Below are 23,616 nucleotides of genomic sequence, written 5' to 3' on the forward strand. Positions count from 1 at the left end.
AAAATCAGTAGAACAAAACGACGCTTGCCATATGCTCTCATCAGTGAAGCGTGTTTAATATAAACAGTGGGATTTCTATCAATGTCATGTTTGTCCTCCTACAGAAAATATATTAAAACAAAAAATATATTTTTTTCGCCATCTTTTTCCATTTTCACACATCTCTGAAAGAGGTCCAGGGAGCCACTAGGGCGGCGATAAAGAGGCGCATGCGACTCTAGAGCCACGGGTTGCTGACCCCCGAGATAAAACAACAACAACAACAACAACAACAACAACCCAGTATAAAGCATACAGAAGGCCCACCAATGCCAATGAGGGTCGTCACGTTCACAGTGCGTCCAAGTCACGATACTAAAATAACTGTTTACACTCGCTGCAGGTGTGGAGTTACAGCCGTTGACATGCTTCTGGGAAAAATCCCCCCCATGGAAACTAAATGTCACGTACAAGCAGTTCCACGGTATGTCTGCAGATATTGTGTTGTCGCTTGCCACTATTCCAGAAGGAGATGGTGTTACATTCATTCATTTATAGCTTTGCGTTTAAAAAATATGATGCATCATATGAGAAAAAGCATTTCTAAGGTTAAGAGCAGGGATGTCAAACTGGTTTTCATTGAGGGCCACATGGCAGTTATGGCTGCCATCAGTGGGCCGCTTGTAACAGCCAATAATGTAGGAATTTGCCTCTGGATTTCATGATTAATTCTATAAATTGTTTTAAGCAGACTGTCAATTTTAAAGTTAAAGTTAAAGTACCACTGATAGTCACACACACACGCTAAATGTGGTGAAATTACTCCCTGCATTTGACCCATCCCCTTGTTCCACCCCCTGGGAGGTGAGGGGAGCAGTGAGCAGCAGCGGTGACCGCGCTCGGGAATCATTTTGGTGATTTAACCCCCAATTCCAATTTAATTCCCCAATTACAGTAAAAACTTTACATTTACAAAATTTTACTGTGAAATATAGTGTTTTTTAATTATTATTTTTACAACATTTTACATTATATGGAAAAACAGTACGACTGTTTTTTTTGTTTTTTTTGGGGTGGGGGGATTTTACGGAAAAAGCTTGCAGCTTAGTTGCCGGAATTTTTGTGTTAAATTGACATTGGTTTTTACAACATTATATTGTTAATGGAAAAACAGTACAAGTTCTTTTTTTATTCTGGCAACTTCGCTGCCAGTTTTTTGACCGTAAAAGCAAACGTACCGTCTTTCCATTTCCAATACTACACTGTTAAAAACAACAACCCTAGATTTTACAGTCAAAAACTGGCAGCTCAGTCAACAGAATTTTAACACGAAAAACAGTAGTAGTTTTTTTTTCAATTTACAGTAATATGCTGTAAAGAACAACGTAACATTTATTGTCATTTTTTAAAATTAATTTGATGGGTAGTTTGCTGTAAAGTGAAGTATTTTTATTTAGACAAAAACATGGACAAGCGGTAGACAATGGATGGATGATGTTTGGAAAGTATTATGATATACTGCAATATTTGTTGCAATAATGGATACTATTCAAGTTGAAAAGGTATACAATTTCAAGCAGTACATATATTTTTTTCTGTCAAAATTTAAAGTATACTGCCAATTTTAAAGTTAAAGTTAAAGTACCACTGATAGTCACACACACACTAAATGTGGCGAAATTACTCTCTGCATTTGACCCGTACCCTTGTTCCACCCCCTGGGAGGTGAGGGGAGCAGTGAACAGCAGCGGTGACTGCGCTTGGAAATCATTTTGGTGATTTAACCCCCAATTCCAATTTAATTCCCCAATTACAGTAAAAACTTTACATTTACAAAATTTTACTGTGAAATATAGTGTTTTTTTAAAATTTTTTGTGAAATGGAAAAACAGTACCACTGTTTAGTTTTTTGTTTTTTTTGGGAGGAGGCTTATGTTAAAAGCTTGCAGCTTAGTTGCCAGGATTTTTGTGTTAAATTGACATAGTTTTTCTTCCGTAAAAACAAACGTACCGTCTTTCCATTTCCAATAATACACCGTTAAAAACCACCCTAGATTTTACAGTCAAAAACTGGCAGCTCAGTCAACAGAATTTTAACGCAAAAAACAGTAGCAGTTTTTTTTTTCAATTTACAGTAATATGCTGTAAAGAACAACGTAACATTTATTGTAATTTTTTAAAATTAATTTGATGGGTAGTTTGCTGTAAAGTGAAGTATTTTTATTTATATTTATATTTTAATTTTAAAGTTAAAGCAGCCACCGCTGCTGCTCACAAGGGTAATTTCACCACATTTAGTGTGTCACACTAAATGTGGTGAAATTACCCTCTGCATTTGACCCATCCCCTTGTTCCACCCCCTGGGAGGTGAGGGGAGCAGTGAGCAGCAGCAGTGAGCAGCAGCAGTGGCTGCGCTCGGAAATCATTTTGGTGATTGATTGATTGATTGATTGATTTAACCCCCAATTCCAACTTAATTCCCTAATTACAGTAAAAACATTACATTTACAACATTTTACTGTGATATATAGTGTTTTTTTTTAATTTTTTATACAACATTTTACGGTAAATGGAAAAACAGTACCACTGTTTTTTTTTTGGGGTGGGGGGATTTTACGGTAAAAGCTTGCAGCTTAGCTGTTGCCAGAAGTGTTGTGATGGTTTTTTGGTTTTTCTACCATGAAAAAAAACTTTTTTTCCATTTACAGTAATACACCGTTAAAAACAACAGTCAAAAACTTGTAGCTTAGTCAACAGAATTTTTACGCAAAAAACAGTAGTAGTTTTTTAATTTCAATTCACAATGATATGCTGTAAAGAACAGTGTAACATGTATTGTCTTTTTTTTTTTTTTATTAATTTGATGGGTAGTTTGCTGTAAAGTTAAGTTTGGTTTTTTTTAACTAAAAATGTTTGGAAACATATACTGTAATATTTGTTGCAATAATGGATATTATTAAAGTTTAAAAAGGCATGCAATTTCAAGCAGTACATATATTTTTTTCTGTCAAAATTTAAAGTATACTGCCAATTTTAAAGTTAAAGTACCACTGATAGTCACACACACACTAAATGTGGTGAAATTACTCTCTGCATTTGACCCATCCCCTTGTTCCACCCCCTGGGAGGTGAGGGGAGCAGTGAGCAGCAGCGGTGGCCGCGTTCGGGAATCATTTTGGTGATTGATTGATTGATTGATTGATTTAACCCCCAATTCCAATTTAATTCCCCAATTACAGTAAAAACTTTACATTTACAACATTTTACTGTGATATATAGTGTTTTTTTTTATTTTTTTCAACATTTTACGGTAAATGGAAAAACAGTACCACTGTTTTTTTTTTGGGTGGGGGGATTTTACAGAAAAAGCTTGCAGCTTAGCTGTCGCCAGAATTTTTGTGTCAAATTTTCATTGTTTTTTCTACCGTAAAAACAAACTGTCTTTCCATTTACAGTAATACACCGTTAAAAACAACAGTCAAATATTGTAGCTCAGTCAACAAAATTCGAATGCAAAAAACAGTAGTAGTTTTTTTTCAATTCACAGTGATATGCTGTAAAGCAGTGGTCCCCAACCACCGGGCAAGAAATAAAAAAAATACAATAAAAAATTGTTATTATATATATTTTTTTAATTAAATCAACATAAAAAACACAATATATACACTACCGTTCAAAAGTTTGGGGTCACATTGAAGTGTCCTTATTTTTGAAGGAAAAGCACTGTACTTTTCAATGAAGATAACTTTAAACTAGTCTTAACTTTTAAAAAATACACTCTATACATTGCTAATGTGGTAAATGACTATTCTAGCTGCAAATGTCTGGTTTTTGGTGCAATATCTACATAGATGTATAGAGGCCCATTTCCAGCAACTATCACTCCAGTGTTCTAATGGTACAATGTGTTTGCTCATTGGCTCAGAAGGCTAATTGATGATTAGAAAACCCTTGTGCAATCATGTTCACACATCTGAAAACAGTTTAGCTCGTTACAGAAGCTACAAAACTGACCTTCCTTTGAGCAGATTGAGTTTCTGGAGCATCACATTTGTGGTGTCAATTAAACGCTCAAAATGGCCAGAAAAAGAGAACTTTCATCTGAAACTCGACAGTCTATTCTTGTTCTTAGAAATGAAGGCTATTCCACAAAATTGTTTGGGTGACCCCAAACTTTTGAACGGTAGTGTACATTATATATCAATATAGTTAAATACAGTCTGCAGGGATACAGTCCGTAAGCACACATGATTGTATTTCTTTATGAAAATTAAAAAAATAAATAAATAAATAAAATTAAAAAAATTAAAAAATCCCCCCCCCCCTGGTCCGTGGGACAAATTTTCAAGCGTTGACCGGTCCCCAGCTACAAAAAGGTTGGGGACCACTGCTCTAAAGAACAGTGTAACATGTATTGTCTTTTTTTTATTTTATTAATTTGATGGGAATTTTGCTGTAAACTTAAGTTTTGTTTTTTTTAGACTAAAAATGTTTGGAAACATATACTGTAATATTTGTTGCAATAATGGATACCATTAAAGTTGAAAAATGCATGCAATTTCAAGCAGTACATATATTTTTTTCTGTCAAACGGAAAAAAATCTATTACATTTAGTGAGAAAATATGAAGTACTTTATTGACACATATCAGATAAAATGAGGTCGCGGGCCAAATCTGGCCCCCAGGCCTTGAGTTTGACACCTGTGGTTCAGAGGGTTTGTATTTGCTGACATCCATGCTTATTATTTATGCTTCACAGCTCATAAGTCCTTGTCCACGTGAGGCCCGGTCAAAAGCAACCTGTTACTCAGCGTCGACTCCTCCAAGAAGGCAAACACTCGCCATCTGTTGCTGTTTTTAACTTGTGTGTGTGCTCGGCTGTCCAAGAACTGTTGGCTGTAGCATGTGTTGGGTTCGGGCCTGCAGGACACAGAACTATATACTTTTACTCTGGCGGTGCTTCTTTCTGGGTTGTGTGTTGGGGGTTGGGGGTGTGAAAAGGAATGCGGGGAAACAAAAGGCGGAGTGCAAAGAAAGAGGGGAAAAGGGTTGGAGCCTGCAAGGGGAAAGGCAGGGATGTGTCAACATGTTTGTGAGTTTGGGGCGCAGAACAATTTGGAACATCATTTTGCATGCAATGGGGTCACGGGTAATGATAGAACCATGCACAGCCTGCCAAGCTCTAGCTAGTGTTTCTGGAAATGCTTTCCCACTAAACCAGCACCATTAGGATGTATTTTAAACCAAGTTCTCCTGTACAGTACAAAGAAAAAAATGTTGACTTGTGCATCCGTGTTTTTTATCTTGCCTCGGGCGGTATAGCTCAGTTGGTAAGTGGCCGTGCCAGCAACTTGAGGGTTCCATGTTTGATCCCCGCTTCCGCCATCCTAGTCACCGCTGTTGTGTCCTTGGGCAAGACACTTTACCCACCTGCTCCCAGTGCCACCCACACTGGTTTAAATGTAACTTTGATATTGGGTTTCACTATGTAAAAGCGCTTTGAGTAACTAGAGAAAAGCGCTATATAAATATAATCCACTTCACTTCAATTCACGCTGCATAAAGTGGCAAGAAAAGCTTGAAAAGCTGGTTTGACGAAGTGTGAGTGAGTGCTGACGGATGCACATGCGTGCACACATGCTGAGCCCCACTATAAATTCCTGTCTGATCTTCTGTGGGAGTTTATTTTGCAAGCCAGCACAAGGTTAAAAAAAACCAAAAAAAAAACCCAACAAAACCAGTTCAGACCGGTCTGCGGTGAGGGCTCTGCTTTCAAGTACTTCTATGGAGAGGGAAAATAAAAAAGAAGTCTCACAGATCACACTTGTGCTTTCCTGCATTCCAATCCCCATGCAAGGACACTATGTGGTTAGTTAGTTGTGTGTGACCTTTAGGTAACACAAAAGAGAAAAGTCAGGAGCAGGGAGTCAGTTTGTGGGATCATTGTATTATTTATTGCTTTATGGTCACTGATAGCACAGTGATAATGTTGGTGTACATTAACCTATTGTGCAAGTACAGTACATGTTCAGTAATTCATGAAGCACAACAGGCGTGGACACACCTTTTCTAAATTAATAAAACTATCACTGACACGGCGCCATATCACCAGCAGAGTGGCGCAGCGGAAGCGTGCTGGGCCCATAACCCAGAGGTCGATGGATCGAAACCATCCTCTGCTATTTTTTTTCCCCCCATTTATTTGTTTATATAAATTGGGACAATGCCTATTCATCAACATAGACAGAGCAACAATGTAAACATCCCGTTGGATAGTACAAATCTTTCATCCATTTTCTATGCAGTTTATCTTCACTACGGTCGCGGTTAAATTGACACCAAACATAGTACTACTATTTTTTTTTTTTTTGCAATGTGTACAGTCATTGGAATTAAGTACTATGTTTGATGAATACTATTAGGTTCCAGCACCCGCTGCAACCCCGAAAGGGACAAGAGGTAAAAAAAAAAAATGTAAGGATATTATGAGACGCGCCTTGTATGTTCATTTTAGGCCACCGTAGGTCACGTGGCCAAAGGCCCGTATGTTGCTGCGTTTAAACTAGTGGGTAAATTATACAGTCTGGTGAGGGGGTGGAGCTTAAATGCGGTATTAGGGAAGGGGGGAGGGGAGAGTGGGGAGGGGGGAGGGGAGAGACACTAAATAATGTAGCAAGGCTTTGGATTTACACTGTATGAAAAAAAAATTGAATAGGAATTTTACCTTTGCAACCTCATTATACTTTTGGCTAAGTTTTATATTCTTAAATGTAAGTTTCTCAATACCCGACCTGTTCTTTGTGCCTCTAAAAAAGAATTAGAACTCTACGTTAAAACACTCTCTACCTCTAACAACCAAAAATCTGTGAAAACGATGATGCTGTGTTCCAAATTTTAACTATTTACTGAACTTGTGTGAGTCTATGGCTTTACACTTTGTTATATATATATATATATATATATATATATATATATATATATATATATATATATATATATATATATATATATATATATATATATATATATATATATATATATATATATATATATATATATATATATATATATATATATATCAGGGTGTACCCCGCCTTCCGCCCGACGCCAAAAGGGACAAGCGGTATATATATATATATATATATATAAATAATAAAATAAAATAAAATAAAAAATAATGTAGCAAGGCTCTAATGGGATATCTTAAGATATTGCTCTGTTTATTGCAGTTCTGAGTGTTGCTGGGTCGGGTTTGGTTTTGGAATTGGATTGCATTGTTATGGTATTGCTGTGTTCCAATCGATTTTTTCCCACACCCCTAGTATATACCAATATAGTCTGTACTCGCTCTCCAGTACAGTAGGTGGCGGTTTGCACCTTTAACATTGGTTGCGACCCGCCGTATAATGAAGAAGAAGAAGTTAGCGCCTTTGTCACCAAAAATGATTCCCGGGTGTGGCCACCGCTGCTGCTCACTGCTCCCCTCACCTCCCAGGGGGTGATCAAGGGTGATGGGTCAAATACAGAGAATAATTTCGCCACACCTAGTGTGTGTGTGACAATCATTAGTACTTTTTTATTTTTCTTTTCTTTTTGTGGGCGTGACCATCTGTAGGTATGACTGCATTTGACTGAAATAAAGGAATCAAGGACAAGATCAGCTCAGCCTTTTCTGTATCATCATGGCAAATATCCATATATCCATTTACTACCGCTTGTTGCTCTCGGGGTCGCGGGGGGGGGGTGCTGGAGCCTATTCCAGCTGCATTCGGGCGGAAGGTGGGGTACACCCTGGACACCCTTGTATGACACATTTTTTGTGTCTGCTTTGTTATTGTCACAGATGGAACTTCCCCAGTTTGTTGTATTGTCTGAAACAGGACATGGCAACAATGTACATTTGTATTTATTTATGTACCATGTATTTGTTTTCAGCAAAATGTAGCGTTCACATATTGTTTTTGATGAAAATAAAAATAAACTGAGTGTACAATTACTTTTTATTAGGGATGTCTGATAATGGCTTTTTGCCGATATCCGATATTGTCCAACTCTTTATTACCGATACCAATATCAACCGATACCGGTACATACAGTCGTGGAATTAACACATTATTATGCCTAATTTGGACAACCAGGTATGGTGAAGATAAGGTCCTTTTTAAAAAAATTCATAAAATAAAATAAGATAAATACATTTAAAAAAGAAAGTAAAACAATATAAAAACAGTTACATAGAAACTAGTAATTAATGAAAATGAGTCAAATTTACTGTTAAAGGTTAGTACTATTAGTGGACCAGCAGCACGCACAATCATGTGTGCTTACGGACTGTATCCCTGGCAGACTGTATTGATATATATTGATATATAATGTAGGAGCCAGAATATTAATAACAGAAAGAAACGACCCTTTTGTGTGAATGAGTGTGAATGAGTGGAAATGGGGGAGGGAGGTTTTTTGGGTTGGTGCACTAATTGGAACTTGTGTTTTTTATGTTGATTTAATAAAAAAAAATTAAAAAACGATACCGATAATAAAAAAATAAACCATACCGATAATTTTCGATATTACATTTTAAAGCATTTATCGGCCGATATTATCGGACATCTCTACTTTTTATTTAATTCTATTTTTGTATTGAACAACAAACATACATTTATAATTCACACAAAAATCAAGGCACTTTCAACATTAAGGAAAGAAAACAAAAGCAAATACCGAGATAAATAATACTAAAAAAGACAAAAAGGGCTTTTGTAATCTTAATCATCCTCTGAGATTTGATTGATAATTGTAACCCATTAAGCCAATTAGAAAATGTAGGCCTTACTTTCATAAATCGACATTTGTGTAGAATTTTGTTTTGCCTGGAGCATAATAATGTTGACAAATATTTCTATCTTACAGTAAAAATACCAAATTTGATCTCTTCTATAGAGAATGGGGACATCTCCACTCCCTTGTTGCTCAGCCAGTCTCTGATGTCCTCCCAAAAGACATGTACACTCTCTCATTCCACAAACAGATGATTGACATCCTCTACAGCAGTGTTTTTCAACCACTGTGCCGCGGCACGCTAGTGTGCCGTGAGACACAGTCTGGTGTGCCGTGGGAGATTATGTAAATTCACCTAATTGGGTTAAAAGTCGGTACATTTTAAGCCTACTTTATTACTTCTCTTTGTGCCCTTGTGTGCACGATCCTTTCCATCCTTTGTAACTTAGCTACTGTGTGGAAAATGTTCCCTTGTGGATCATTGAAGTTTGTCTAAGTCTAAAAATCTTTTTTGCAAACCAGTAATTATAATCCGCAAATAATGTGCCGTTGTTGAGTGTCTGTGCTGTGTAGGGTTCGGCAGACTAACCATGTTATACTCCTCCATATCAGTAGGTGGCAGCAGGTAGCTAATTGCTCTGTAGATGTCGGGAACATGGTTTGTCGTAATCACAATATGCAACCGACAGCGTGCAGGTAAAAAAGGTATCTCATTTTTAAACCAAAAATAAACAAAAGGTGAGTGCCCCTAAGAAAAGGCATTGAAGCTTAGGGAAAGCTACGCAGAACAAAACTAAAACTGAACTGGCTACAAAGTAAACAAAAACAGAATGTTGGACAACAGCAAAGACTTACGGCGTGTTGAGCAGGGACGGCGTCCACAAAGTACATCCGTACATGACATGACAATCAACAATGTCCACACAAAGAAGGATAGCGTCCGCACAACTTAAATAGTCTTGATTGCTAAAACAAAGCAGGTGCGGGAATAGCGCTCAAAGGAAGACATGGAACTGCTGCAGGAAAATACCAACAAAACGGGAAAAAACACCAAAATAGGAGCGCAAGACAAGAACTAAAACACAGGAAAACAGCAAAAAAACTCAAAATATGTCACGCCGTGATGTGACAGGTGGTGACAGTACACCTACTTTGAAACAAGAGCTATAGTGATGCATGCTTGGTTATCAATCAATCAAGCAATCAATGTTTATTTATATAGCCCTAAATCACAAGTGTCTCAAAGGGCTGTACAAGCCACAACGACATCCTCGGTACAGAGCCCACATATGGTTTGAATTCATATCCAACAACTGCGAGAAGAACTTCTTACTGTCAATATCCGCATTTTTTCAATGGAAAAAAATGTGCCTTGGTTCAAAAAAGGTTGAAAAACACTGCTCTACAGCAGTGGTTCTCAAAAGGGGGTACGCATACCCCTGGGGGTACTTGAAGGTATGCCAAGGGGTACGTGAGTTTTTTTTAAAAATGTCTGTCAAAAAGAACTGTGAAAAAAAATGCAACAGTGCAATGTTCAGTGTTGACAGCTAGATTTTTTGTGGACATGTTCCATAAATATTGATGTTAAAGATTTATTTTTTTGTGAAGAAATGTTTAGAATTAAGTTCATGACTCCAGATGGATCTCTATTACAATCCCCAAAGTTTCAAACTTTAAGTTGATGATTACTTCTATGTGTAGACATCTTTATTTATAATTGAATCACTTGTTTATTTTTCAACAAGTTTTTAGTTATTTTTATATCTTTTTTCCAAATAGTTCAAGAAAGACCACTACAAATGAGCAATATTTTTGCACTGTTATACAATTTAATAAATCAGAAACTGATGACATAGTGCTGTATTTTACTTCTTTATCTCTTTTTTTCAACCAAAAATGCTTTGCTCTGATTAGGGGGTACTTGAATTAAAAAAATGTTCACTGAAAAAAGGTTGAAAAACACTGCTCTATAGCTCCACAGCGCCAAAACCTTGTTTCAAGCGCCCTCAGGCGGTTGTTCACTGTCACTGCATCGTTTTCTTTTAATTTCCCATCATTTGAGCTCTAGCGTGACCTGGTGGATGTATGCTTCGTTACAATTGGATGAGATATTATTATTGCATTCAACATAAATGTTTATACAAGTACAATATTTTACCCACATATATTTTTTTTAATCAATCCAGCGAGGTTAATCAAACATTAACAAATACCGTTAATCAAAAAACGTCCTGACCTCAACGTCCTCCTACGTCATTACGCACGTTGTGACGTCACCAACCCGGAAGCGAGTAGTGTGTGCTGGTCATGGTGGTAATGTAAGTCTGACAGCTTGCCTTAGCTGCTTTGCTGGGATTTTTTTTTATAATTACCGAAAGAGGACATGTCCCGAAAAGCCAAAGAAGAATATTACCGCTTCTTTAGCGTGACTGAAACACGCACACACGAGAAAGGACACACGGAGTACAAAGTGACAGCAAGGGTTGGTTGTTTTTTTACTCTCTCTGCTTTGCCATGATCTTGTTGTTTAGCGAGATTAATGTCAATGTCTTATCATTTTATTTACATCGATTACAAAAACATAAATAAGTAGATGAGGCAATTCCTGAAGGAATTGCGTGTGAATGCTCCAATGCTGAAGTTGAACTGAAATGCTGACAACATATGAATGTAAGAATAGTTTGAATGTTGAAGGACAAGCGGTAGGAACATGGATGGATGGAGTTTGAATTTCCAGGAAAAATGGAATTTGGTTTAGAACTTGGGAAAGTGTTAGTTGGATGAGTTGAATGTGTTGATGTTGGAATGGTTTGAAAAGGTTGAAAAATGTGGGAATTGTGGAAGTTTAAAACAATGGACAATTCATTTTGAATGGGGGAAAATGTCCCTGAAAACTGGGAATTCTTGGAAATCCGGAATTTTTAAAAAAAAATTGTTGAAGGAGAGCACACAATTTTAAACAGGCTGAATGTTTTGGAGTTGGAACGTTTTGAATCGGATGAAAAATGTGGGAGTTGTGCGACTTTGAAAAATGTCCCATTCATCCATCCATTTTCTACCGCTTGTCCCTTTTGGGGTCGCGGGGGGTGCTGGAGCCTATCTCAGCTGGTTGGTGTTGGAATTTTTAAAATCGGTCGAGAAATGTTGAAGTAGGAACATGTTGAATTGAGAAATGGTAATAAGGAATTCCAGGAGTTTCGTAAAAACCGGGAATTTTTCCATTTCAATAAATAACTTCTATTTTTGTCCTGATTAAGAGGAATGTTTGGACGGTGGAACGGTTGAAGTAGGTTGAAAAATGTGGAAGGAGTAGTCGCCAGAAAAAAGGGTCAAAAAAGAATTAAAAAAAAAAGGGAATTCCTGGAATTCCTTTGAACTTGGAAAAATCATAGTTTGAATGTGCAGTGTGAGTGAAGTATGTTGAAGGTGGAATGGTTTGAATCGGTTGAAAAATGAGAATTGTGGAAGTTTAAAAAAATTTACAATTCATTTTGAATGGGGAAAAATGTCCCTGAAAACTGTGAGTTCTTGGAAATCCGGGAATTTTTCCAAATTCTTGAAGGAGAGCACACAATTTTGAACAGGCTGATTGTTTTGGAGTTGGAACGGTTTGAATCGGATGAAAAATGTGGGAGTTGTGGAACTTTGAAAAATGTCCCATTCATTTCAAAGGGAATTTCGGGAAAAGCGGGATTTTTTTTTTAGAAAATGTTAAAAGACTTGAATGTTCTGAATGAGTTGAAATCGTTGGGGTTGGAATTTTTCATATCGGTCGAGAAATGTTGAAGTAGGAACATGTTGAATTGAGAAATGGTAATAAGGAATTCCAGGAATTTCGTGAAAACCGGGAATTTTTCCAGTTCAAAAAACAACTTTGTTGTTTGTCCTGATTAAGAGGAATGCTCGGACGGTGGAACGGTTGAAGTGGGTTGAAAAATGTGGAAGGAGTAGTCGCCAGAAAAACGGGTCAAAAAAGGGTTTGGAAAAAAGGGAATTCTGAGAATTCCTGGAATTTTTTTGAACTTGGAAAAATCATAGTTTGAATGTCCAGGGTGAGTGAAGTATGTTGAAGGTGGAATGGTTTGAATCGGTTGAAAAATGAGAATTGTGGAAGTTTAAAAAACTTTACAATTAATTTTGAATGGGGGGAAAATGTCCCTGAAAACTGGGAATTCTTGGAAATCCGGGAATTTTTTAAAATTCTTAAAGGAAAGGACACAATTTTGAACAGGCTGAATGTTTGAGTTGGAATGGTTAGATTCGGATGAAAAATGTGGGAGTTGTGGAACTTTTAAAATGTCCCATTCGTTTCAATGGTAATTTTGGGAAAAGCTGGATTTTTTTTTTGAAAATGTTAAAAGACTTGAATGTTCTGAATGAGTTGAAATGGTTGGTGTTGGAATTTTTCAAATCGGTCGAGAAACGTTGAAGTAGGAACATGTTCAATTGAGAAATGGTAGTAAGGAATTCCTGGAATTTCGGGAAAACCGGGAATTTTTCCAGTTCAAAAAACAACTTTGTTGTTTGTCCTGATTAAGAGGAATGTTTGAACGGTGGAGCGGTTGAAGTGGGTTGAAAAATGTGGAAGGAGTAGTCGCCAGAAAAAAGGGTTTAAAAAAAGGATTTGTAAAAAAGGGAACTCTGTGAATTCTTGGAATTTTTTTGAACTTGGAAACATCATTGTTTGAATGTCCAGGATGAGTGAAGTATGTTGAAGGTGTAATGGTTTGAATCGGTTGAAAAATGTGAGAATTGTGGAAGTTTAAAAAATGTACAATTCATTTTGAATGAAGGAAAATGTCCCTGAAATCTGGGAATTCTTGTAAATCCGGGAATTTCTTAAAATTCTTGAAGGAGAGCACACAATTTTGAACAGGCTGAATGTTTTGGAGTTGGAACGGTTTGAATCGGATGAAAAATGTGGGAGTTGTGGAACTTTGAAAAATGTCCCATTCATTTCAAAGGGAATTTCGGGAAAAGCGGGAATTTTTTTTTAGAAAATGTTAAAAGACTTGAATGTTCTGAATGAGTTGAAATGGTTGGTGTTGGAATTTTTCAAATCGGTCGAGAAATGTTGAAGTAGGAACATGTTGAATTGAGAAATGGTAATAAGGAATTCCAGGAATTTCGTGAAAACCGGGAATTTTTCCAGTTAAGAAAATAACTTATATTTTTGTCCTGATTAAGAGGAATGTTTGGACGGTGGAACGGTGGTAGTGGGTTGAAAAATGTGGAAGGAGTAGTCGCCAGAAAAAAGGGTCAAAAAAGAATTTGAAAAAAAGGGAATTCCTGGAATTTTTTTTAACTTGTAAAAATTATAGTTTGAATGTCCAGGATGATTGAAGTATGTTGAAGGTGGAAAGGTTTGATTCGGTTGAAAAATGTACAATTAATTTTGAATGGGGGGAAAAAGTCCTTGAAAACTGGGAATTCTTGGAAATCCGGGAATTTTTTAAAATTCTTAAAGGAGAGCACACAATTTTGAACAGGCTGAATGTTTTGGAGTTGGAACGGTTTGAATCAGATGAAAAATGTGGGATTTGTGGAACTTTGCAAAATGTCCCATTCATTTCAAAGGGAATTTCGGGAAAAGCGGGAATTTTTTTTTAGAAAATGTTAAAAGACTTGAATGTTCTGAATGAGTTGAAATGGTTGGGGTTGGAATTTTTCAGCTCGGTCGAGAAATGTTGAAGTAGGAACATGTTGAATTGAGAAATGGTATTAAGGAATTCCTGGAATTTCGGGAAAACCGGGAATTTTTCCAGTTCAAAAAACAACTTTGTTGTTTGTCCTGATTAAGAGGAATGCTTGAACGGTGGAACGGTTGAAGTGGGTTGAAAAATGTGGAAGGAGTCGTCACCAGAAAAAAGGGTTTAAAAAAAGGGTTTGAAAAAAGGGAATTCTGTGAATTCCTGGAATTTTTTGGAACTTGGAAACATCATAGTTTGAATGTACAGGATGAGTGAAGTATGTTGAAGGTGGAATGGTTTGAATCAGTTGAAAAATGTGAGAATTGTGGAAGTTTAAAAAATGTACAATTCATTTTGAATGGGGGAAAATATCCCTGAACACTGGGAATTCTTGTAAATCCGGGAATTTTTTAAAACATTCCTGAATGAGAGCACACAATTTTGAACAGACTGAATGTTTTGGAGTTGGAACGGTTTGAATCAGATGAAAAATGTGGGAGTTGTGGAACTTTGAAAAATGTCCCATTCACTTCAATGGGAATTTTTTTAGAAAACGTTAAAAGACTTGAATGTTCTGAATGAGTTGGTGTTGGAATTCTTCTAATCGGTCGAGAAATGTTGAAGTAGGAACATGTTGAATTGAGAAATGGTATTAAGGAATTCCAGGAATTTCGTGAAAACCGGGAATTTTTCCAGTTCAAAAAACAACTTTGTTGTTTGTCCTGATTAAGAGGAATGTTTGGACGGTGGAACTGCTGAAGTGGGTTGAAAAATGTGAAAGGAGTCGTCACCAGAAAAAAAGGTTTAAAAAATGGGTTTGAAAAAAAGGGAATTCTGTGAATTCCTGAAATTTTTTGGAACTTGGAAAAATCTTAGTTTGAACGTCCAGGATGAGTGAAGTATGTTGAAGGTGGAATGGTTTGAATCGGTTGAAAAATGTGAGAATTGTGGAAGTTTAAAAAATGTACAATTAAATTTGAATGGGGGAAAATGTCCCTGAAAACTGTGAATTCTTGGAAATCCGGGATTTTTTTTTTTTAATTGTTGAAGGAGAGCACACAGTTTTCAATCAATCAATCAATCAATCAATGTTTATTTATATAGCCCTAAATCACAAGTGTCTCAAAGGGCTGTACAAGCCACAACGACATCCTCGGTACAGAGCCCACATACGGGCAAGGAAAAACTCACCCCAGTGGGACGTCGGTGAATGACTATGAGAAACCTTGGAGAGTACCGCATATGTGGGTAACCCCCCCCCCCCCCCCCCCCCCCCCTCTAGGGGAGACCGAAAGCAATGGATGTCGAGTGGGTCTGACATAACATTGTGAAAGTCCAATCCACAGTGGATCCAACAGGAAACCATCCCGAGCGGAGACGGGTCAGCAGCGCAGAGATGTCCCCAACCGATGCACAGGCTAGTGGTCCACCCGGGGTCCCGACTCTGGACAGCCAGCACTTCATCCATGGCCACCTATCTATGCAACTCCCCCTCGCAAGGGACAGGGGAGAAGAGGAGAGAAGAAAAGAAACGGCAGATCAACTGGTCTAAAAAAGGGGGGTCTATTTAAAGGCTAGATTATACAAATGAGTTTTAAGATGGGACTTAAATGCTTCTACTGAGGTAGCATCTCTAACTGTTACCGGGAGGGCATTCCAGAGTACTGGAGCCCGAATAGAAAACGCTCTATAGCCCGCAGACTTTTTTTTGGCTCTGGGAATCACTAATAAGCCGGAGTTCTTTAAACGCAGATTTCTTGTCGGGACATATGGTACAATACAATCGGCGAGATAGGCTGGAGCTAAACCGTGTAGTATTTTATACGTAAGTAGTAAAACCTTAAAGTCGCATCTTAAGTGCACAGGAAGCCAGTGCAGGTGAGCCAGTATAGGCGTAATATGATCAAACTTTCTTGTTTTTGTCAAAAGCCTTGCAGCCGCATTTTGTACCAACTGTAATCTTTTAATGCTAGACATAGGGAGACCCGAAAATAATACGTTACAGTAATCGAGACGAGACGTAACGAACGCATGAATAATGATCTCAGCGTCGCTAGTGGACAAGATGGAACGAATTTTAGCGATATTACGGAGATGAAAGAAGGCCGTTTTAGTAACACTCTTAATGTGTGACTCAAACGAGAGAGTTGGGTCGAAGATAATACCCAGATTCTTTACCGAGTCGCCTTGTGTAATTGTTTGGTTGTCAAATGTTAAGGTGGTATTATTAAATAGATGTTGGTGTCTAGCAGGACCGATAATCAGCATTTCCGTTTTCTTAGCGTTGAGTTGCAAAAAGTTAGCGGACATCCATTGTTTAATTTCATTAAGACACGCCTCCAGCTGACTACAATCCGGCGTGTTGGTCAGCTTTAGGGGCATGTAGAGTTGAGTGTCATCAGCATAACAGTGAAAGCTAACGCCGTATTTGCGTATGATGTCACCCAGCGGCAGCATGTAAATACTAAAGAGTGCAGGGCCAAGAACCGAACCCTGGGGAACTCCGCACGTTACCTTGACATAGTCCGAGGTCACATTGTTATGGGAGACGCACTGCATCCTGTCAGTAAGATAAGAGTTAAACCAAGACAAGGCTAAGTCTGACATACCAATACGTGTTTTGATACGCTCTAATAAAATATTATGATCGACGGTATCGAAAGCGGCGCTAAGATCAAGAAGCAGCAACATAGATGACGCATCAGAATCCATCGTTAGCAATAGATCATTAGTCATTTTTGCGAGGGCTGTCTCCGTAGAGTGATTTGCCCTGAAACCGGATTGAAAAGGTTCACAGAGATTGTTAGTCACTAAGTGTTCATTTAGCTGCTGTGCAACAATTTTTTCGAGAATTTTGGAAATAAACGGAAGGTGGGACCAAAGCAAGGGATCCTGACCATGAGGTCAGGATCGAGGTTAGGTCTTTTGAGCAGAGGATGAATAACCGCTTTTTTGAATGCTAGGGGAACAGTGCCGGAGGAAAGTTTATAATATTTAACACTGATGGACCTAATAATACAAACAGTTCCTTGATAAGTTTCCCAGGAAGTGGGTCAAGTAAACATGTTGTTTGTTTTATCCCACTTACACGCTGTAATAATTCCTCTAATGTTATTTAATCAAAAATAGAGAGACTATTTTGGAGGGCAGTGTCCGTCGTATATACAGTCGTATTTGTGTTAATAGAACCCAGTTGTAGCTGGGATGCGTTGTCTTTAATCTCCTTTCTAATGAGTTCAATTTTCTTATTAAAGAAATTCATAAAATCATCTGCCGAGTGGGTGGAGCTACTGGGAGGAGTCCCTTGTTGGGTTAGCGATGCTACTGTACTAAACAGAAATTTAGGATCGTTTTTGTTGAGGCGGATGAGATTTGAGTAGTATTTAGCTTCAGCTAAGGTAAGCATGCGTTTATAAGTTATTAAACTATCACTCCATGCTTGATGGAAAACCTCAAGTTTAGTCGCGCGCCATTTGCGTTCCAGTTTTCTACATGATAATTTATGAGCTCTAATTTCTTCTGTAAACCATGGGGTGCGCCTTTTAGGGGCCCTTTTTTGCTTTAGCTGTGCTATACTATCAATAATTTCACGCAAGGCATCGTCAAAGTTGTTAGTGAGGTTATCAATAGAGCCGACATAATTTGGGAATGGTGCCATTACCGAAGGCAGTAGGTCAGCAAGAGTCATCGTTGTGGCAGCATTAATGTTGCGGCCGCTATAGCAGTTATTATTATTATTAGCTTGTTGACAATGAGTCAAAACTTCAAATTTTATAAGGTAATGATCGGACATTACTTTAGTATATGGAAGTATCATAACTTTGGAGGTGGTGACACCCCTGACAAGCACTAGATCGATTGTATTACCGTTGCGATGCGTGGGTTCATGTATTATTTGTGTAAGACCACAGCTATCAATTATGGTTTGGAGCGCCACGCACTGCGGGTCTGATGGGGTATTCATATGGATATTAAAGTCCCCCATTATGATTATATTGTCGGCGTGCGTCACTAGATCAGCAACGAACTCTGAGAATTCACTGATAAAGTCCGAATAGGGCCCAGGGGGGCGGTAGATAACAGCCAGGTCGAGAGGTAGCGGTGTGACAGACCTCATAGTAAGCACCTCAAACGATTTATATTTATTATTTAGGTTAGGGGTAAGGTTTACATTTTCATTGTATATTAGTGCGACACCCCCTCCCCTTTTAAGAGGACGGGCAACATGCGCATTCGTATAGTTAGGAGGAGATGCCTCATTGAGCGCAAAAAATTTGTCTGGTTTGAGCCAGGTTTCGCTAAGACCAATGACGTTAAGATTGTTGTCTCCAATTACCTCATCAGGAAGCGTCACTTCCTGTCAATGAGAAAGGACGCAAAGAAGAAAAGCTCCGCTTCTGCTACCGGAGTTTTTGTTAAGTCTGAAGATTTTGACCACTGATTTGACCACTGATTTGCGATCACAGCCACAGGAGAGTCACCTGGCATCTTCGATCTGATTTTGGTCAGTTGAGAGGCACTGATACGCTGAAATAAGGCGAGTGGAAGAGCCGTTAGCCTCAAGCCAAAGGCGCCTCCCGCAGTTCAAAGCGGTTGCCTAGCAACCAAAAGTTACGGCGAGTTTACAGCTGTTTTAAAGTGATCCCGACGTCGCAGAGTGATATAAGTTGACAGGCTGACACCTCAAATTGATCTCTGAACGGCGCAAGGTACGAAATTGTTGAAAAAACAAATTAAAAGTGCCGCAAGTCGCTAAAGAAGTAACTGCCCTTAAGACATAAGAGGCGCTGACGTCAGTGACTGCCGCGATGGCAAAAGTTAAAGGATTGACTGGAAAGACTGATTTGAAGCTGGGCACAGGACATGATGGGATTCAAGAAGGGATACTACAGAAAATATTCCAGGAATTTAAAGAAGAAATGATAGAAAAATTGGAAGAATTGATGGATGGATGGAAAGAGGATATGAAAGAAATGAAAGAAGAAATGAAAGAAATGAAAAAAGAGAACAACTCCAGAAATAAAGAAGCCACTGAAATGAGCAAACAAATGACGATCCTTCAAGAAGACAACAACATGCTGAGGAACATCATAGATGAAATGGATCAGGATAAACGAATGAATGATATCATTGTGACAGGGCACCGAATTAAACCAAGATCCTATGCGAAAGCTGTGAATAATGAAGGTGAACCAGATGAAATGGATATGGTCTCAGCAGAACAGCAAGTGGTCAACTTTCTGCAATCAAAAGAAATTGAAATTGACATTAATACCATCGAAACATGCATCCCACTGAACGGAAGAAACAACAACGCCACTCCAGTCGTGCTCGTGAAACTCGTAAACAGAAAATCTAAAATGGCATTGCTGAGACAGGGAAAGAAGCTGAAGGGAACAAATGTGTACATGAATGAGCATCTCACAAAACGTAATGCTGGAATCGCCAAAAAAGCACGCGACTTGAGAAGGCAGGGAAAAATCCAGGGAACTTGGAGCACCAACTGTAAAATCTACATCAAGCTGAATGGAAGTCCAGAAGCAAGAGTAATTGTTGTCCATGACATCAAGGACCTGGACAATTTTTAAAGTTTACACAGCTACCACAACAACGATGATAATGGACTCTGACAGAAAACAAGCACCTAAATTCAGCATCGGCACTACTATGTTCCAAGGGACGACTAAACAAGAGGACCTAGATTCAGGATTGCATCCACCTACACTTATAGAGATTATTGAAACAACATCAAAGTTTGTTGAACAAGAAAATATGGAACTAAAAAATTTCTGCAACAAAGATCACAAAAACCAGGATTTGGAAAATGATATAGATCCAGATACAAATTTTTTCTCCCACATCAGTAATAGTTGTTTTTATTATACAGATGATCAATATAATAGCAACATTGAATGTGATAACAAATTGTCAATTATTCATTTTAATAGTAGAAGCTTGTATGCAAATTACAACAACATTAAGAACTTTTTGGAACACATCAACGAACCCTTCAAAGTGATTGCTGTCACAGAAACATGGATTGATGATAAAAAAGGAATAGATTTTGATCTGGAGGGATATGAACTAAACTACATCAACAGAACCAACAAAAATGGAGGAGGAGTAGCTGTGTACGTGATGAAGAACCTGAACTACAAAGTGGTAAAAAACATGTCATTTGCCATAGATAATATCTTAGAATGTATAACCATTGAAATATGTCAGGAAAAAAGCAAAAACATATTCATCAGTTGTATATATAGATCACCTAAGTCAAGTATAGAAACATTTGAAGAATGGATCAAGGCTACTTACATGGACAATGGTCAAAGAATAATGTTCTTATGTGGTGACTTTAATATTGACTTATTGAACCCCAACATGCAAAAGTCTATTGATACAATGTACAGCATCAGTCTATATCCTAAAATCACAAAGCCAAGCAGAATCACAGGACAATGTGCCACACTTATTGATAATATTTTTACCAATGATTTTGATAATAACACTACAAGTGGTCTACTTATAAGCGACGTTAGTGATCATCTGCCAGTTTTTACAATATATGATGGAAACTACAAGAAGAACATGGAAGACAAAAGGACATTTCGAAGACTGTGCACAGAGAAGAGGATGACTGCCTTCAAAATTGAGCTACAAAAGCAAGATTGGGACAATGTGTATAATGAAAAAGAGGTTGATGAAGCATATGAACATTTCTTAAACAAGTTCATAATACTTTATGACAAACATTGTCCATGGATACAACTCAGTAACAAGCAGAGAAAGAATAATCAACCATGGATGACAAAAGGATTAAAAAATGCTTGTAAGAAGAAGAATACACTATATAGAAAATTTATAGAACAAAGAACTATAGAGGCAGAAATTAAGTACAAAAAGTATAAAAACAAGTTAACAGACATACTACGATCATGTAGAAAAGAATATTACAGTGAATTATTGGACAGGAACAAAAATAATATGAGAGCAACATGGGGCATCCTCAATAGCATTATTAAAAATGGAACTAAGAGGGACTACCCTCAATACTTCTTAGATGAAAATAAAAAAAATGACAACATAAAGGAAGTAGTTGAAAGCTTCAATAATTATTTTGTAAATATTGGACCAAAATTGGAAGAAAGGATTCCAGACCCAGTTCCAATTGAGGACTATAATGATACCACAGAGCGAAATCCCAACTCCATGTTCCTCAGTAATGTGACACAGGAGGAAATAGTTACAATCGTGAAAAAATGTAAATCTAAGACTTCAACTGATTGTAACGGAATTGATATGGGAACGATAAAAAAGGTTATTGAAGAGATCTCAGGACCATTAATGTATATTAGTAACCTATCATTTCAAACAGGTACATTTCCAAACAAAATGAAAATAGCTAAAGTTGCACCAATTTATAAGACTGGAGACAAACATCAATTTACAAATTATAGACCTGTTTCTCTACTTCCACAATTTTCTAAAATCATTGAAAAACTGTTCAATAACAGATTAGAAAGTTTCATAAATAAAAATAGAATACTCGAAGAGAACCAATATGGATACAGAGCTAATGTTTCAACTTCAATGGCTTTAATTGAAATTACAGAAGAAATTACCAATGCAATAGATAGTAAAAAATGTGCGGCAGCGGTTTTTATGGATCTAACTAAAGCATTTGACACAATTAATCACAATATTTTAATCAAAAAACTAAACGATATGGCATCAGAGGGTTAGTCTTAAACTGGATAAGAAGTTATCTAACGAACAGGGAACAATACGTGAAGCTAGGCGAACACACGTCTACAACGCTAAATATATCCTGTGGTGTACCTCAGGGATCAATATTAGGACCTAAATTATTCAATCTCTATATAAATGACATTTGTAAAGTTACAAAAGATTTAAAGTTAGTATTATTTGCGGATGATACAACAGCGTTTTGTTCAGGAGAGAACACACAGGAGATAATACAAATAATAACAGAAGAAATTAACAAATTAAAAAGATGGTTTGACAAAAACAGACTATCGTTGAATCTTAGTAAAACTAAAATAATGCTATTTGGTAACAGTAGAAGAGAAAGTCAAACACAAATACAAATAGACGGAATAGAAATTGAAAGAGTAAACGAAACCAAATTTCTAGGTATAATGATTGATGATAAATTGAACTGGAAATCTCACGTAAAAAATATACAACATAAAGTTGCAAGAAACACGTCAATAATGAATAAAGCAAAACATGTTCTAGACCAAAAATCCCTTCATATTCTCTACTGCTCACTAGTGTTACCATATCTGAGCTACTGTGTAGAAATATGGGGAAATAATTACAAAAGTACACTTCATTCATTAACGGTGTTACAAAAAAGATCAGTTAGAATAATACATAATGTTGGATATAGAGAACATACAAACCCTTTATTTATTGAATCAAAAATACTGAAATTCCACGACATAGTGAATTTGCAAACAGCTAAAATTATGCACAAAGCAAACTATAACCTGCTACCCAAGAATATACAACAATTCTTCTTAAAAAAAGAGGAGAAATATAATCTTAGAGAAAAACGTAATTTAAAACATTTGTTTGCACGTACAACACTTAAGACCTTCAGTATATCAGTATGTGGAATTAAATTATGGAATGGATTAAGTAAAGCAATCAAACAATGTACTAATATGATACACTTCAAGAAACTCTTCAAACTTAAAGTGTTTACAAAGTACAAAGAAGAAGAACCATGACAAACATTCTCAATTTATTTCATCCATCCATTCATTCATTCTTAAAGTAATCTTACTTATCTCATCATATGAAATATGACTTACTTCACCAATTATTATTATTAAATTCTTACTATTATTTATTTATTTATTTTTATTGTGATTACTTATGGAGTTTATTGTGAAAAAATTGTGAACAGGAAGTGAACAAAAAGTTTTGCAACTGTTATGTAAAGAAAGGGGGTAGGATTAAATAAGCTCTGCTTCTTCCTACTCCTTTTCGAACATGTTGAAAAGAAACTGGAAATTGTGATGTATCATGTTGTATGCTTGCATGTTCGAAATAAACTCAAAACTCAAACTCAAACTCAAACTAATAACGCCTTGGGAGACAATGATCTTATGTTTAAAAAGCCCATATTATAGGTATTGG

General features: G+C 37.1%; 1 protein-coding gene across 2 annotated transcripts in view; it reads left to right on the forward strand.

Moving 5' to 3' along the window:
• The first annotated feature begins 11,015 nt into the window (after window positions 1–11,015).
• Window positions 11,016–23,616, forward strand: part of snx15 (sorting nexin 15) — a 30,213-nt gene continuing 17,612 nt past the window's right edge. The window contains exon 1 of one of the 2 annotated variants that reach the window (XM_062067022.1): window positions 11,016–11,240. In XM_062067022.1, the coding sequence (XP_061923006.1) occupies window positions 11,142–11,240 (99 nt within the window). In that variant the 5' untranslated portion in view covers window positions 11,016–11,141. The remainder of the gene's footprint in view (window positions 11,241–23,616) is intronic. The other variant, XM_062067024.1, reaches the window with a different exon arrangement.

Source organism: Entelurus aequoreus, linkage group LG12 (genome assembly GCF_033978785.1).
Source record: "Entelurus aequoreus isolate RoL-2023_Sb linkage group LG12, RoL_Eaeq_v1.1, whole genome shotgun sequence".
Lineage (NCBI taxonomy): Eukaryota > Metazoa > Chordata > Actinopteri > Syngnathiformes > Syngnathidae > Entelurus > Entelurus aequoreus.